The 18,144-nt window shown below is 43.2% G+C and overlaps 1 protein-coding gene across 12 annotated transcripts in view; it reads right to left on the bottom strand.

The window, feature by feature from the left end:
* LOC128145040 (ephrin type-B receptor 5) overlaps positions 1–18,144 on the bottom strand; it is an 80,041-nt gene that overhangs the window by 45,725 nt on the left and 16,172 nt on the right. For 9 of the 12 annotated variants that reach the window (XM_052794627.1, XM_052794628.1, XM_052794621.1 and 6 more), the window contains 2 exons: positions 13,532–13,750; positions 1,538–1,602 (listed from right to left, as the gene is read on the bottom strand). In XM_052794627.1, the coding sequence (XP_052650587.1) occupies positions 1,538–1,602; positions 13,532–13,625 (159 nt within the window). In that variant the 5' untranslated portion in view covers positions 13,626–13,750. Of the gene's footprint in view, positions 1–1,537; positions 1,603–7,244; positions 7,318–13,531; positions 13,751–15,138; positions 15,420–15,899; positions 15,974–18,144 lie in introns of those variants that run through there. The other 3 variants (XM_052794630.1, XM_052794624.1, XM_052794623.1) reach the window with 3 other exon arrangements.

Below are 18,144 nucleotides of genomic sequence, written 5' to 3' on the forward strand. Positions count from 1 at the left end.
CATTGCCCACCTAGTGGCTGAAGGGAAGGCGGTAGATGTAATTTTTCTGTATTTTAGTAAGGCTTGCAATACTGTTCCTCACGGTCCTCACGGTATCTTTCTGGAAAAGTTGTCCAGCTGTGAGATGAGCAGGTACACGGTGCACTGGGTGAAGAACTGGCTGGACAGCAGGGCTCAAAGGGTTCTAGTGAATGGGGCTACATCTGGCCAGCACCTGGTCACCAGCAGTGTTCTTCAGGGTTCAATTCTGCTGCCAGTTCTGTTCACTATTTTTATCAATGATGATCTGGATGCAGAAGTTGAATGCACCACTAGCACGTTTGCTGATGATACCAAACTGGGAGGTGCTGCCGACTCTCTCGAGGGACAAGAGGCCTTGTAGAGGGATCTAGATAGATCGGAGCGCTGGGCAATCATCAATGGCATGGAATTTAATAGTTGAAGTGCTGGATTCTGCACCTAGGATGCAGTAACACCAGGCACAAGTATAAACTGGGAGAGGGGTGGCTGGAGAGCAGCCCTGCGGAAAGGGATCTGGGGGTGCTGGTTGACAGGAGGCTCAACAGGAGTCAGCAGCGTGTGCCCTGGCAGCCAAGAGGCCAAACCCCATCCTGGGGGGCATCAAACACGGCATAGCCGGCCGGTCAAGAGAGGGGATGATCCCGCTGTATTCGGCGTTGGTACAGCCTCACCTTGAGTGCTGTGTGCCGTTCTGGGCCCCACAGTTTAAGAAGGATGTGAAGGTCCTTGAATGTGTCCAGAGGAAGGCAACCAAGCTGGTGACAGGGCTGGAAGGCATGTCCTCTGAGGAGCGGCTGAGGACTTTGGGCTTGTCTAGTTTGGAGAAAAGGAGGCTGAGGGGCGACCTCATTGCTCTCGACAGCTTCCTGAGGAGGGGAAGGGGAAAGGGAGGTGCTGATCTCTTCTCCCTGCTATCCAGGGATAGGATGCCTGGGAACGGGTCAAAGCTGCGCCAGGGGAGGTTTAGACTGGACATTAGGAAACATTTCTTTACCGAGAGGGTGGTCATACACTTGAACAGGCTTCCTGGAGAGGTGGTCGATGCCCCATGCCTGTCAGTGTTTAAGGAGCATTTGGACAATGCCCTTAATAACATGCTTTAACTTGGTCAGCCCTGAAGTGGTCAGGCAGTTGGATTAGATGATCATTGTAGGTCCCTTCCAACTGAAATATTCTATTCTATTCTATTCTATTCTATTCTATTCTATTCTATTCTATTCTATTCTATTCTATTCTATTCTATTCTATTCTCTCTAAGTGGAGGGATGGCTGGAAACCTCATGAGTATTTCTGAAGGAGGGTGGAAGGAAGAGGGCAAGGAGGAGGCAATAGTATCCCACCCAGTATCCTCCTCTCTTAACAATCCGGCTTTGCACAACATACTGTGTTCAAATTGTTCAAATGTACAAAATCCATAAAACAAGTCACATTGGTTCTAGTTTCCCTTTCTTCGTCAGATGCATGCATGCCTTTCCAGAAGAGGTGCAGTCAAGAAGAGGACAAGGGAAATGCTTACCCCATCAGAAGGGTGGGTGGTCCAGCCAATCTCTGAAGTCTCTCCAGTTGTATCCAGAAGTATTTCTGTTTATATTTTAAAAAATGAAATAAAAGAAGTATTTTGTGCTTTTCTAAGTCAGGCTAAAATCTCATCTGTCCCTCACAAGATTGTCTCTGAAAAAAAATTCCCCAAACATGTCTTGTAGAGGGCTTCTACACACCCAGATTATACATTCATGTTTTGAGATTAAATATGACAGGTTACGTCCATACTAGTAAATTAAGCAGGGCCAAGACAGGGGTAGAGGCACTGGGCACATAATCATGCTACCTCACAGTTAGCAAGTTGCTTGGCAATATTCTGGCCAGAAGAAAGCTTTCCCAGGCAAAGTGTAAGCACACTGACAGCATGGAGCAGAGTTGTTATAACGAGCAGTACAGATGAGGCCACCCTCTTTTTGGAAAGGAAAGGGTGGGTGTGGGACGGAGAGATGAGTTATATGAATGCATGCCAGTCTCCTCAGGACCATGGTTGCCTATTTTATTTGCAGGTGTAAATGTGGACACAAGGCCAAGATACTTTTGTTTCCAGCTCTGGAATCAAATTTCTGTGGGAGTTTAGGATGATGACCCCGTTGATCCTGTAATGGATTCACTTTGTTCTGGAGCTGGACATTAGGCTGCAAGCCTGTGTACGAGTCCCAGTTTTATCAGAAAATTAGTATTAAATAGTCTCTTGCATTATAATGCTCAGGAGTAAGGTACATGCAGAACTTCACAGGCCTAGTTTATTCCCACAACTAGTCTGCATTTCTATTGTTACTGAATCTACCACTGGAGACAGGTACTAGACTTGACTGCTCTTAGAGATGTTTTTCTCTGTTCAGGTACAAAGAAATACAGAAGAGATTGTGACAGTGCAAGCTATACTCATAGTATTCTCCAGAAGTGAATGACAAGGTCTCAGACCATCCTGAAACTTATTGGTATGCAAGCACCTGTGCTTTTCTGTGTACATTTATAATGAGGACATAGGGGAAGAAAAAGACTCCATCAAATAGGTATTTACATGTGTTGATACATACTGTATGAATTGACTGCTTTTTCTTAAATTCTGAGAAGTCAGTCTCTTTTGTTTGCTTATTTTAATTTTCATTTGTTACTTTGTTTAAAAAAACCCAAACAAACAGAAAAAAACCCCAAACCCAACAGCAACATCCAGCTTATTTACAAACAGGACTCATTATTCCCTTGCAAAGGTTTAATGATATGATTGTCCCATGTTTTATGCAGGAGAGATCCTCAAAAGTTTCTATTTCCAAATTATGGATTGCTGACTTCACTATCCCTAACAGTGCTCCTGGGGATTCACTCTACATTAATCAGCAGAAAGGAAAGACTAGACTCATCCTAAAGCAGACACGTTCAAGTGTGTAAGTTTATCCAGACCTCAGACTTCATCGACATCCCCAAACTGATGTACTCTATATTCCTACAGGAGATTATATGTTTCTTAGACCTTCCTGAGGAGGTGATGCAGTTCCTTGCTTCAAAGCAGGGCAAAATACCTGGGCTGGCTTGCCAGAACTGGAAAGAGCTACTGGTTACAGCTTAAGCACAACCCCACTAAAATTACCTAACAGACCTCTCAGGAAATGCTGAGCAGCTTGGTACTCAAGGGCAGCTCAGCTCAGATGGCTCCTCTGAGTGGCAAAACATCTGTGAAAGGCCTATGCTTCCTTGAGGCATAGTCTTGCCCTGGGCTGTCCTGGCAGCAGAGGGACTTGGCATTCCCCCATGCACATTACTGTCTCGGTTGCACAGTCTGGCACAGAGGTTGCACGCTGCCATGTCAATACTTTGCCACTGGCTTCCCAAACATGGCTTTGATATGCTGGAATAATATACAAGGTAATTTTTCAACAAAGAAAGAACTTTTTTTCTAATCAGGTCTGAGTCTTCCATTTACCAAAGTATAATGCAACTAGCCCATGGAAATTCTAGGAGAAAATAAAATAGAGAAAAGTTAATCAGGGCATGGAAAGCCAGATAAAAAGGGAGAAAGGAAAGGAGAAAGGAAGGGAAAAAAGGAAGACCCAGGCAACTACAGGCCAGTCAGTCTCACCTCTGTGCCCGGCAAGATCACGGAGCAGATCCTCCTGGAAATTATGCTAAAGCACATGGAAAATAAGGAGGTGACTGGTGACAGCCAACACGGCTTCGCTAAGTGCAAATCGTGCCTGACAAATTTAGTGGCCTTCCGTGATGGGGTTACAGTGTTGGTGGATAAGGGAAGAGCAACTGACGTCATCTACCCGGACTTGTGCAAAGCGTTTGACACTGTCCCGCATGACATCCTTGCCTCTAAATTGGAGAGACATGGATTTGACAGATGGACCAGTCGGTGGATAAGGGATTGGCTGGATGGTCACACTCAAAGAGTCGCAGTCAACAGCATAATGTCCAAGTGAAGACCAGTGACGAGTGGCGTTCCTCAGGGGTTGGTATTGGGACTGGTGCTGTTTTAACATCTTTGTTGGTGACATGGACAGTGGGATTGAGTGCACCCTCAGCAAGTTTGCTGACAACACCAAGCTGTGTGGTGCAGTCAACACGCTGGAGGGAAGGGATGCCTCGACAGTCTTGAGACGTGGGCCTGTGCAAACATCATGAAGTCTAACAAGGCCAAGGGCAAGGTCCTGCACATGGGTCGGGGCAATCCCAAGCACAAATACAGGCTGGGCGATGAGTGGATTGACAGCAGCCCTGCAGAGAAGGACTTGTGGATGTTGGTTGATGAGAAGCTCAACATGACCCGGCAGTGTGCAACCCAGAAAGCCAATTGCATCAAAAGAAGCGTGACCAGCAGGTCAAGGGAGGTAATTCTCCCCCTCTACTCCGCTCTCATGAGACCCCACCTGGAGTACTGCGTTCAGCTCTGGGGCCCTCAACATAAGACCTGTTGGAGCGAGTCCAGAGGAGCCATGAAGATGATCAGGGGGCTGGAGCACGTCTCCTATGAGGACAGGCTGAGAGAGTTGTTCAGCCTGGAGAAGAGAAGGCTCTGGGAAGACCTTATAGCAGCCTTGCAGTACCTAAAGGGGGCCTATAAGAAAGCCAGGGAGGGGCACATAGTGACAGGACAAGGGGTAATGGCTTTAAACTGAAAGAGGGTAGATTTAGATTAGATGTAAGGAAGAAGTTCTTTACTGTGAGGGTGGTGAGGCACTGGAACAGGTTGCCCAGGGAGGCTGTGGATGCCCCATGCCTGGAAGTGTTCCAAGGCCAGGCTAGATGGGGCTTTGAGCAATCTGGTCTAGTGCAAGGTGTCCCTGCCCATGGCAGCGAGGTTGGAACTAGATGATCTTTAAGGTCCCTTCCAACTCAAACCATTCAATGATTCTATGATTCTATTATGAGAAGAGAGAAAATAGACAAGACTTGCTCAGCAGCCTGGGCTCTGCCACAACTATCGGGAAGCATATTCTCCAGATAGCTTCTCACCAGTGAGCAAGGTAATCTTTAGCAAGCACATGAATATTTCACAGGCAAACAGATACAGGCAGCCTGAAGCAGACAGAACTCTCACAGTGAGTATTTTAAGTCAGGAAGCATTAGAAAAATAATAAAAGTACACAAGAACGTTGTGTGCATAAATCTCATTTGGTCACCTATAGTCAAAAGTCCCTATTTTTCTTCTTTTTCTCCCGCTCCTACTGGCTGTATGCCTTGAATCAGATCTGCAGTCACAATAGCTGCACGTACACTTATAAATCTAACAAGATGTTAGACTGCTCTCTAAGTCTGAGGACAACAGGCACAGTATGGTTCATGTTCACATGGCTAAAAACTCCAACCCCACAGAAGTACATGGTTGCATCCAAACCATCTCTCAGGAATGGTTCTTGGTCCATCCTAACCTCTGACCTATGCCCAGGCACTGTTTAGAAGGTTAGTTGGCATGGGCCAAACCCATGACTGTGCTAATAATTTAACAGTATGAATGACTACATACCAGTGTACAGGTATAAGCCTTCACTTTGCCACTTTTTTAGTACTGATGTAGCATTCCACATCCTCAGTGTGCTGGGCCACACCAGTATTCTGCTGCTCTTCAGTGCAGATAGCAATGATCTGTTCAGCTGAATTTACCAACCTGGAAGAAAAATGGCTTTCACCCTTTCTATCTTGCTCAAAATCAAGGGTCTTGCAAGATCAGATCAGACCCAGGCCTGGAACAGTCTATGATGCTGCTAGAGACAACACTTATTGAGGTGACCTCAGAGTATCAACAGAACAGTATTCCACTCTGGATTAAAAATGAGGAATAAGCAAGGTATCAGAGCAATCTGGGGGCTTTTAAACACATGAAATGATGACAATTCTCCTTCGACTCCTGCTTTAATCTTACATTTTTGAAGAATGAGATTCCAATTTCTTAAGACTGTTATTTTAGTTCAAAGAAGAGAAAAATAGCTGATGAGAGGTTCTCCTGTATATGTCTTCCCTAAACTAAAAAAAAAATCATCTTTTATAGCAGAGTCAAATAGATTCATTACATTCTTCATAAAACAAAATTCAGAATTAACTACACTCTCATTTCTGCGTCCTCTGTTCTTGCAGGCCAGAAAGGGTGAAAAAAAATCCCAAAGACTTATGCTAATACCAGTCTACACTTACACCACAAACCAATCTCTTGGGCTGCACTACACTATAATGTCAACATCACGATCAACTGGGCAGAGGTTGGAAGTTGCCATTACAGATCAGGCTGTTCAGAATAGGCATGTTAATGATTTTCAGATTTTGGTTAGCCTATACTGCCAAGCAAGACACTTCAGTGTTTGCGTTAAAGGCAAAATGTACCCCTGATGCAAGAGGATGACAATTCACCCAAGGATGATTGACCCTCGGACAACCTTCATGAAGGCAGAGATGGCCTAACAGCTTTCTGGATTGCAGAGATGGCCTAACAGCTTTTTGGATTGAAGAACACTTGTCCTCAGTGTCTTAACAACGGAGTGGTGCAAGAGGGAATTATACAACCCAAGTTTAGGCAAACTATAGCCATTGAGAAGAGGGTTGATCCTGAGAAGACAGCAAAAGAATCCCTTTATCTGTGGGATGAGAAGGTGGTGCTAAGAATGATCAGATGATAGAATCACAGAATGAAACAAACTGGAAGGGAGGTATAGAGGTCATCTTGATCAACACCCCTCTCAAGGCCAGGCTAAAGTACACTAGGTTGCTCAAGGCCTTTCCAGTTGAATTCTGAATATATCCAAATGCACATGTACATTGGTAGACAAGGCAAAGGGCACTAGGGTAAAAGGTAACATTCAGAGAGTTTGCTTTGCTATGCAGCTGAATGCCCCAAGCAGCAAACCTCTCTGGCTTAACAGACTTCTTGAAAACAACTGAAATATTAATGGGCTTATTCTGCCTTGTATGATCATGCCTTGAACATGAACAAGTAGGAAGACTGCGAATGCTCTCTAAGAGGGCTGGAAAGAGAAAGCATTCTCTGGGCTTGTGCAAAAGTACTGTTAGGGGCTGCCAAATTCAGTAACCTCACATAAGCAAGGCTGCTGCAGCTCCATGTCCCCAGGTCCAATGAACAGCAAGGCTGAGTGGGTATTCCCAATAGGCACACACACAAACACATGTAGGCACTGCACATATACAAATGGCCAGCCACGAAGATCAACACAGACAGAAACACTCACCAGTCATGCAAACAGAAAGAGCACCACCAATGGCCTCATCCTGCTCCCCTTTCTGGCTGGTCAGGATGAAGGTCTGTTAGTGGGAAATATATATGCATTTATATACAGTATGGATCCCTGCAATAGCTGTCCTTAAACATTCAGTCTCCGGTAGCTGACCTCTGGATCTGTGGTATCCCCATTTGCTGGCACCTGCACATATAAGCACCTCAAGCTTGCAGCCCCACTCCTGTTCCTAGTATTCACTCATTGATAGATCACTCTCACTCACTGATAGGTCCCTTCACACACACACAGGCACACTATTGATCGTCTACTAACTGGTTTTAGGCATGCAGTCTACCCAGTAGCTGGCCCTGGATTCTTGTTCTCCTGGGTTGCTGGCACTTGGACATGTGAACCCCCAAGGCCCATAGCCAGTTGCTGTAGTGCTGCTCCACTCCACAGAACCCCACTTACACATACAAACACATGCACAGGCACACACACTACAGATTCCTCCAGTAACTGGCCTTAGACACTCGGCCTACCCAGGAGCTGGCCCTTGGATCATCTTGTCTCCGGTTGCACAGAGATACACAATATACAGACAGGACTCCCAAAGAACCCCCAGAACTTATGGTCTCCCTGGTAGTTGGCCTGGACCGCCTGATGCCCTCAGAAGATAGCTCCTCCGGCTGTCTCACTCACAGAGACACACACATACAAAGAGGTGTCTCATTCATCCCCCAGACTCTCTGGTCTCTCCCTGGCTTCCCAACCCATTTACTCTACTAACCAGCTAGTCTGGCCTGATAGCTAGAGATCAGAGCTCATATAAGCTCACTCACTCCAGTTGCTGACATCACAAATGCACAGATCCTATGACCTGTGGTCCAACTTGAGCTCCTGGCACTTGATTTTCATCCATTCCGGGGCTCTCCAGTTGCTGGCAGCACTGACGCATGGTCCCCTATGACCTATGGTTCGACTCCAGCTGCTGGCATTTAAACACACACATACACACAAAATAAAGCCTCCTCACCCAGGTAACTAGTGAAAAATTGAATTTAATAACAAGACAGGATAGACTGTGGTGATCAGGTGCATGTCAAGGCCTAACAGACGTACTGACCAGCAGCCTGTTTACACATGACTGACCCCTTATCTATTTTCTCACACTTGATCCTCCCCAAAACCACCTCAACCCCTTTCCCCACCTATGGTTCCTCCCCTAAATAACCCACAGTAAGTTTTGCAGAAGCCCCAAATGACCTTCTCTACATCCCATAACAAGTCCCATGCCCCTGCTGGCAGTAACCCCCCTCAGCAGACTGCAAGGTGTTTCAGAGAGCACTTCCATTGACTTATCTTAATGGAACCCACTCACCGGGCTGATCACACTCCTGTGACAGTCCTGGGAGAAGCTGGGACAGGGTGCTGATTTCCCTATTAGGTTATTCAGGTTCCCCTGCCTTTCATTGTTCCTCTGTGCTCCTTAGAGTGTGGGGAGAGGAGCCTTTTATCACGCAACTGAACAAATGTATGTATATACGGGGGCTATCACTTGGAGACAGAATACAGTGAAACCTTTGGGAAGCCTTAAATACACTAGAACTTCTTCCAAAACTAAACAGCTATTGTGGTGAAGTAAGTAATATATCAATGGCTAGTGACATATGCAACTGTAACAAGTATTTTATTTTTCAAGAATGAGTTGATGAAACAAGTAAAAAGTCAAAAAAAAATAGCCAAAAAATCCCACTTGTTCATAACTACTTAATACAAAGATTGCTGGTACTTTTTAACAAAAAATGTCTTTTTTACAGTTCAGCTATGACTTAACATGAAAAAAAAAGCTACAGAGTTATAAAATAGGCCTCCTAATATAAGAGAATATATACAAAACCAACCTATATGAGACAAAGGAGTTTGATTTTTTTCTTGGATAAATCCATATTGTGAAGCCATTCCTGCAATGAATGTTCCTGTATTACTTCTGTACTCTAATGCAATTAATAAAAAAAGCTATTTGGAGCCAATGGGATATGTATTTAGTGAGTTCCATGAAGTATAATATTTTTTAACTACTTGTCATGTCAGAGCAAAATGCTGACACTATCAGAACATCAAAGTTGTCATCTGCATGGAGGAATTCTCACCCCCCAATCAGGAGTTATGTACCATCTGTGAAAGACAGAAATGACAGCCAAATGGTCGAGGATATGGAAATACACAGCTATTTGCAAGGTAGCATAGCTTTTAAGCTTTGTGAATGACTGTGTATTTTTCTCTTTACTTCCCCTATTCTTTTGTTAAAGGTCTAGGGAAACTGCCAGGATTAGCATATTGCACTAATTCCTCTGCTGATGTCAGGAAATGCAGACATCAGGAAATTAAAAAAAATGACATTAAATGCTTAGTTTCAACTTTGCATACGCAATCAAATTAAACTATTATCTACAACTTTCCTAGTAATACAATATAATATGTATTCTTCCACAGCTTAAGAGATTCAGTCTGCAAACACCCACTATTGAGTCTAGAACTTATCCAATTGCCACTGCCATCAAACTGGCTACTTTTGATGACAGTACGGTGAGATTTTTCAAGTTTATCTATGTTTTCCTGCCTATTTTTTTTCATAAATATTAAAAAGTGAGCTTGGGTCTTCCAAGGTTTCACTGAAGCATATACTGAAAGTCCCAGATACTGTATATTACAAGAATGCTGTTCCTTTTCTTTGAAGCTTTAATTAGCTTTGAATATAAACAGTGTTAGTTGCAGCACGAATAGCTTCTACTGTGCTACTGGCCTCCAAGCAGCAAGAGCTAGCCTGCAGCTTGTGAACAGTTTCAACACAGGGCTATGGTACATACGTGGGAATGGGGATGTCCTAGCAGAGGGACTACAGAGAAATCTATTGTGGGGCAAAACAAATCAAGCGGAGCTGCTGAGACTGACCAGTGGGATAACCCAAACACCCCTCCCCTTACAAAAAGGCTGCACATCCAGCCCAGTACCATTCACCTTCTGAATGTCTACAACAGGAGATTCCTCTGCCCTGCGCTTTCCAAGCATGTGGCAAAGATTTTGGCATGCAGGGAACTGCCAGGAACGAACCGGGAAGAACATAACAGAAAACCTTTGCTAGGATTTTAATAACTCATATGAATCACAAGCAACTGAAGTAAAAAGTTAATTTGACTATTTTTTTTCCCCTGAAGTAAAATAACATCCATTTAAACCTTTCTTTGTATATAATAAAACAAAAAGCAATGGTATTTTTTACTCTGAAAGATTACCTTTGAGGAAAGTATAGTTTTCCTGCACTTCAAAGTCAAGCCAATTTGAGCAATCAATACATTATTTTCAATAGCCCGAGATGACAACCAGCTAGTAGAAAAGATAGGGGAAAAAATGAAATAAGAATGCCTGACCTCACAACCTTTTTCTTGCATATTCCCTTTTGCTAAGGAGAAACTTCTAAAGCAAAAAGTTTCTACCAAAGCAGAAGAATAATCCTCTCTGTATCTTGAAGTTCTGGATGATATTTAGAAAGGCTGCCCAGCCATTCTACAGGCTGGAGAGTTTGTTGCAAAATAAATGCAGTCACTCACATGCAGAACACATCATTCCTTTGGAACATATTTAATGAGTTCTGCAAAATGAACTCCGCTTGTGTTTACAGCTGTAAACATTTATAACTCAGTCAAAGCAAAACCAATATTCCACAGAAAATTCAACTCTGTGCCCTAGTAAGAGCTATTTCATTAGCAAGTTATCACTTGTTCTCAGCTATTTTAACTGTAGCCCATCAGGCATTCTTTAATTCTATGCTTCATTAACTTTTACAGTCAGAAAGGTTAACCTACAAAAATGTTAAACTGTAGACAGTAATTACATACATATATAGATACTCACAGAAATAAAATTTCTGTGTATTTCTTTATGTATTTTTGAGAAAAAGGAAAAAAATCTATTTTTTCACCCAGCATGTAGCTCAAAAATAACGCTCCCCAAACTAAAACCTCAAAAACTCTTGCAGAGCCATAAACATTGGGAAATGCAATCTTGTTTCCTTTTATAAAGCTAAAATAATACATTTACAAATGTCTTCTGTTTGCAAAACAGTTTCCCCTTATGCTTCCCATGCAGGTTTTTTCTAGTCTAAAAATTATGCCTGGAAAATTTTGGACAGACATACTCGTTCCTAGTGAAATCAGTGTGTCCACATACTAGATCTGTATCAAATAAGTTCAGCCTAATGATTCCTTTTTATGCATTAAAAACAACAACAACAATAACAACAAAAACATTTTCAGTTGCTTACAAGAACTTCCTTACTTCTGAGTCCTAAAGGGGTTTAAAGTCCCATTAGGTCCTGTAAAAGGGTACTGCCTTCCTTGTATCTAAAAAGCATTCTGCATAAAAAGTATTTGCTCTCTTCAGAATGCATAGAAAGATGAATACTTTGGCTACTTTTCTTCCCCTCTCTACAGCTTCTCTTTCTTTTCTTAACAATTTACATTAAGATTTTATCAATACTGTTTTTCTCCTGTTAGAAAATTTCAAACAAAGCTTAGTTTGAGGAAAAAAGTGATTTACATTCAGACTGTTTAAATCTAACTCAAATGCCTGAGAAACACTTGGAAGAAGAATTACCTTGATTGATTTTCCCAGGCAGTCAATCCCCTTCAGTTAGAGGCAAGACATATTTTAGACACCATCTAAAACTTCTAAGAAACCTTTACAAAAACTAAAGACCGAACTGGGTATTCCCTGTATTTTTCAACTTAAATCTGAAACCTGAAGTTCAAGTTTCTACTATGTATAATAATGAGTCAACAAAATGGCCATGGGCCTTTTTTCTTCCTTACGGGTAACTCAGTAGTTATCATCAGACTTTCCTTCCCCTAATGTATAATTCCTCTTTGACTTTTGACCACAACAAAAATACTTACCTCTGAGATGCAAATCAGCTTTGGAGTGCAATCCTAGGACCATGTAGTACAGTCACAATGCAAGGTGCTAACTCCCCTGACTCTGAATTGAGAGTTGAAATTCAGCTCATGGGCACCTTTACTGCTTCATCTCCACAGGCAGAATTTTACTGTCCTATTTTAATCCAGGCAATTCAACCATGTGATCTGTGAAGCTGTATCACACAGTGTTTTCTAAATTCTTTTCTCTCTACAAACTTACAGGAGTGATCTCTGAAATCCAAAAACATCCATTCCTACAGGCATCACTGAGATACCACATATTTGCAAAGAATGGACATTTTCTCTCCCCCTTCTACCTCAGTTCCTCTACCAGTTATACTAAGGAATAACATAGTACTCTGTAAAATAATTTTTAAAATCAGCAATTAACAGAGTTGCAGAGATTTAAGAATTTGTATTATAATCTTACATCAATTATTTCCTCTCTGAACTCCCTCCCACTCCCTTCCCCTCCTATTAAGAGAAGGGATGCTTTAACAAGCTTTCCTCTTCATTATTAATAAGAAAAAACCAAGCCTTTTTTTTCAGAGGCTTTCACGTATGCAAGAGATGAACATTCATCACAAAGCTGTGCAGTTCATTGAGCACATGTAGCTGCAAGGATATTTCTTGGAACAAACAAGAGGATTGTTTACAATACCTCTGCCCTTCTCTAACTCTCTCCCATAGCTCTCATCTTATCTCCTGCTCTCATCACCCTCCTTCCTATCATATGCTCTTTCTTCTCCAGTTTTCTTGGCCTCTCTTTTCCCCTGCCCACCTTTTCTCTATCCTGTCTTCACTGCTGTCTCCCTCCTCTCCTCTGCTGGCTGAACACAAACTGCCTCTTCTTGTTAATGCAAAGCATTCTCTCCATATCTATTATATGAGGCAAGCTGTTCAGATGGCAGAGACAAAAATTTTTGATTTCAGCCCACTGGATGCTGCCTTGTAGAACAGCATAAGCATCGAAAGATTGTTTCACAAAACAAACATGGTGGAAGAGCAGGAACACAAGCATCAAATACACACAAAGCATAAACAAGGAGCTTATTCCCAGGGCAAAAGTTTTATTCTTTAGGACTGTTGCTTCTGAGATAGCTAGTAGGAATGTTCATTAATGGTCCTTCATAAGAGGGTTTGGCTGTCCCACTAGAAACAATACTAATCTTTTTACATCTCATGAGATAGTGATCAACCATCACACCGAAAGACATGCGCTCAGTGCTCACCTGGACTAGGATAAGCATACTGGAGAGCACACTTTTTTTCCTTTAGAGAAAACTTTGTGAAGTTGTTCCATTATATAAAATCTGTTCTTACCTTCTAGCGAGGTGACTAGATGAAGGAAGCAGACCACCCAGAGCCAACCCATTCCTGCCACTCTTCTTGCACTGATGCCAGCATTAGAATCCATGAAGATTCTCTGTAGATACCACCATCTCCAAAAAACACACACCACTCCCTTGAAATGGTCAGAGATTTCTTGGAATGTTTTAGTATCTTCCCAAATCAAAGCACAGAGGCCTTCCCACAGAAATACTGGTTAAGAAAAAACAGAAGGTGGAAACAGAAATCAGGTCACAATAATACAGAACTGGCAGTTTTTATACACCCACTCCATCATTTACTACTTCTGAGATACAGGTGAAAAAGAGTGGCACAGACCCAGTATTTACCATATACCCACATCTCTCACCCCTCAAGTCTTCAGTCCCAGTTGTTTTGTATACTGACAGTACACAGAGATTTTGAGACATTCATGGCATCAGTGACAGTGGGGTTTCCAGATCAATGTTAATCTGTCCCACAATATAGGCTGTATTCTTACTTAAGTCCTGACCCTTTGCATCTTTGGCAATGTCTCTTGGAAGGTCTCCATTCCATTTCTCCTGTATGCTTTCCAAATTCTGTCTCTTACAATTTATGCTTTGCCTTTTCAGGACTCTGCAGGGCAGTAGCCTTGACAGGAGAGTTTTCACTATTTATGACAATACAAATCTGCACTGCTGCCACACTTGTAACCGCATTTCAGATGCAGGCATTTGTCCCTTTAAGCATATGACTGTACAAGACTACTGAAGCTGGACAGTATTTTTCCCATTAATATGTCATAGGTGAGGAAGCAAATGTTGTGATATTTAAGGTCAAATAGTTACAGCCAGGAAAAGCACACAAGTCCAAATTTATTATCTTAAGTGGGAAAAAAATCCAAACAAAACCAAACAAAACTCCACCACCACCATTAAGAACCTGACATAAAGGCTTATCTCACAGTCAGGGAGCAGCATGTAGCGTAATCCAGCACTGCATTAGTTCAGCCCAGCACAATAATTTTGCTAAGCAAGGTATTTCTGGCTCCATCTGCCCAATTCTTAGCCCATGAGAGAAATATCATGGTAATATGTAGGTTACATGCAAAAAGCCAGTATGTTTTGTTTCTTTAGGTGCTCTTTGCGCAGAGCATTGAAAACACTTCAATGTCTTCAGTGAGACAGTGAAGCGTAGCTAAGGAGAAGGAAAAATGTCTCAGGCAATACAGAGAAATGGCTCAATAACTTGGCTGCAATAGGGGAGAGGAGAGTTGTAATTAAAAGGGGCAGCCTCACTGCAATTATCTGAAAACCTAGCAATGGGGGATTTGAGCAAGTTCGGCATAGCAGAGAAAAAAGCAGCCTGGGGAGTATGAGAAAGGGCAATGGAGTGCAATTTGATTTGCTTTACGAAAGAGGGGGAGAAATTACTGGACAGGATGGAATGGTTCTCTCTTACACTGCCCCTAATGAGAACCTAGAGCACCAAACACAGATAAACCAAAAGCACACTGAGCATCACTAAAACATAAGGAAACAAAAAAGACCTCAGGAAAAAGCAAAAACCTTGATTCATTATTTATGAGGAAAGACAAAAATAAAATCAGTTAAGTATACCTGAGGAAAAATGAAGATTAAATGGGAGGATTGATATAATACAGGTACTGCATATTAGTTTATGAAGCATGTATACACCACAGAAGAAAACCACCACTGGATGAAACTGTAAAAGGAGAAATTCCAGGCTGAATGATCAGGAACCCCTTCTTTACAGAAAGAGCTATCCAACCACGTAGCAGTGGTCTCCAGGAACAGGGCTGAAGACTACTGCCTGAGCCACCAAACACAAGACTGGGTACACTGGAATCTAGCCTGCATGATTACACGGAGACATGAATACTCCGCATTTGTACTACCAGTCAATCTATGACATTGTAACATCTAAAAGCCTTTTTTTTAGGCCAGCCAACATCCTGAGAGATGGGGACTTTCAAACACTTATTTTGAAGGCAAATAAATGCAGAAACAGAGGTCAAATAAACTCAAGAAAACTTTCATTTCAGTCAATAAGACTACATTCATTACAGAAGGTTTGAAAACAGCCCACAAATCAGGCTTTCTCAGTGTCACATAACTTATGAGTGGCAGAGCAGGAAGCAGAACCCAAATATGCTCTGGCTGCTGGATCTCAGGCCAAAGTCTTGAAATTACTAGGTAATATGTGAGGAGGAAATCAGTTTGCTACCACAAAACAGACAGAACTAGAACACCCCTGCTACCAAGAAGCAGACACAAAATAATTTCTGGCTCCAAGGAAACCAATTTTTCTCCTTCCCTCGCTACCTGCACATCTCTCTTACAGTATCTGTTCAGCTTACCCTGGTAGACCCCGTATCCCAGCAATGTTGCACTGCTCTTCATGAGGCATCATACAGCCTTTGTCTGGATTAGACTGGAAAATTATTTTTTGCTGAAATAAATTGTGGCTAAACCAAAGAGATGGCTTTGATTTAGCAGTTAAAAAAGGTAAATCTGTCAATTTTTTTTTGATTCTGCCTCTTCCACACCTCAATGAAAAATGCTTACTCCACAATGGAGGATAGAGGAGAACATTATGGAAGGATTTAAGGGAGAGTAGGAGGGAAGCACTAGCCTCTCTGAATTAAAGAGTACCAAGCCCCTAAATTGCTAACCAGTGCCCTACCCTTCCCCCCAGCACTTGATGTGTGCAGAATTTGACTACACCCAAAGACACTCATCTTTCATTCTTCATTTCTCCTACTATTTCTTCTCTACACCAAACTACTTAAACAGAAACCTCAAACCATCCCAACTTTTAAACCACCCTCTTCTCTTGTCCACACAAGCACCTTTCCATGGCCTTCTCAGCTTGTTACTTCTTCCAAAACCACTCTCAGACAGATCACCTCTCCTTGCTACAGAATCCACTATCCCCCAATTCCCCTCCAAATCCAACTGCAAAGTAATACAACTTCCCTGCACAGGATCCTTCAACAAACTTCCTTAAATACCCCTTCTCATCCTCTCTCTCTTCCAGCTACATAGAAGTTGCCACCCATGTACCACCTGTCAATCCTTCTTATGCTAACCCTTCCATAAAGGATTCTAAACCATTTGGGGGCATATACTTCCTCGGCTAGTGGAATGATCTCCAACTCCTTGGAAGTCTTGAAAATCATAAAGCATCTGAAAAGCATGACAGTTCCTGAGGACCCGAATATCTTTTAATAATTCAACCCTATAAAACAGTTAAGATCCCAAGCAGTCAGAAAAGACCAGTTATGTGTTGCCTTTGCTTTAGTACCAAGCTCCAAGAGACAGGAGATAGAAGTATCCAGGTTATCTCCTTACGTTATTCACCAATGCCATCATGACTGTTTACTTTGGCACCATCGCTGGTATGTGGATTACCAAAATTTAATTATGTTCAAGATCCCAATATGACAGATGAATACAACCATCACCAGTATTTTAAAGAATCCTGGTTTCTTAGCTGAACAACCAGCTTCTTTGGGAAGCTTGTCAAGGCAAGTTTTGAACATCTCCAAGGATGGAGATTCCCCAGCTTCTTTGGGCATCTGTTCCAGTCCTGAACCACTACTAGGGATTTTTTTTCTTCTTTATATATAGTCAGAATCTCCTTTGCTCTCTTTTGTTGTGTATCTCAACAGAAGAGAGTCAGCTCTTGCCCAGCATCTCAAAGCTTCTTCTACGCAAGACTGCAAACACAAACCATTTGAGCTAGAAAGCCTTGAATGTCAAACATAGTATGCCTGGCTTAACTTGCACTGTTTACAGCCTGTTTCTTCTCACCAGACAGAAGCAGTGCTGCAATTTCTCACTTTTTCTGAACTCAGTCTTGTAGTTGGAACACTTTAGTAGTCTCCAGGCAAATGATGCTCAGTGCTACAGGGCAGATAGCGATAGTGCTCCCATACGTACTAGGACAACTGACACTTGTACAGGTCTATGCTTTTGAGATTTCTGTCACAAAGGGGGCTGCTCTGTGCCCATCTGTTTGGGGTTTGTGTGGCGGGGTTTTGGCAGCAGGGGAGGGCCTGCAGGGCCGGCTCCTGTCAGAAGCTGCTCGAAGCTCCCCCGCCTCCCGGCCGGACCCGCCTCTGGCCCAGGCCGAGACCCTCAGTGACAGTGGTAACACCTGTGGGAGAGCAGATTTAAGAGGGGAACCTGCAGCGAGTCGGGGGATTGGAATGTGAGAGGAACTCGTCTGTGGATACCGAGGTCAGTGAAGGAGGAGCAGGAGCGGGGAGGAGGGGATGCCCCCGCAGCCCGTGGTGAGGCGGCAGGCTGTCCCCCCCAGCCCATGGAGGGGAGCGGGGGAGCGGATGTCCCCCAAAATGGCCGCGACTCCCGCGCTGGAGCAGTCTGTGACTGAAGGACTGCACCCTGTGGAAGGGACCCACGCTGGAGCAGTTTGTGAGGAACTGCAGCCCGCGGAAAGGGCTCACGTTGGAGAAGTTGGTGAAGGGCTGTCTCCCGCGGGAGGGAGGGACCCCACGGCGGAGCAGGGGCCGAGTGCGGAGTCCTCCTCCCCCTGAGGAGGAAGGAGCGGCAGAGACCAGGTATGACGAGCTGACCCCG

This window comes from Harpia harpyja, chromosome 8, assembly GCF_026419915.1.
Source record: "Harpia harpyja isolate bHarHar1 chromosome 8, bHarHar1 primary haplotype, whole genome shotgun sequence".
NCBI classification, from domain to species: domain Eukaryota; kingdom Metazoa; phylum Chordata; class Aves; order Accipitriformes; family Accipitridae; genus Harpia; species Harpia harpyja.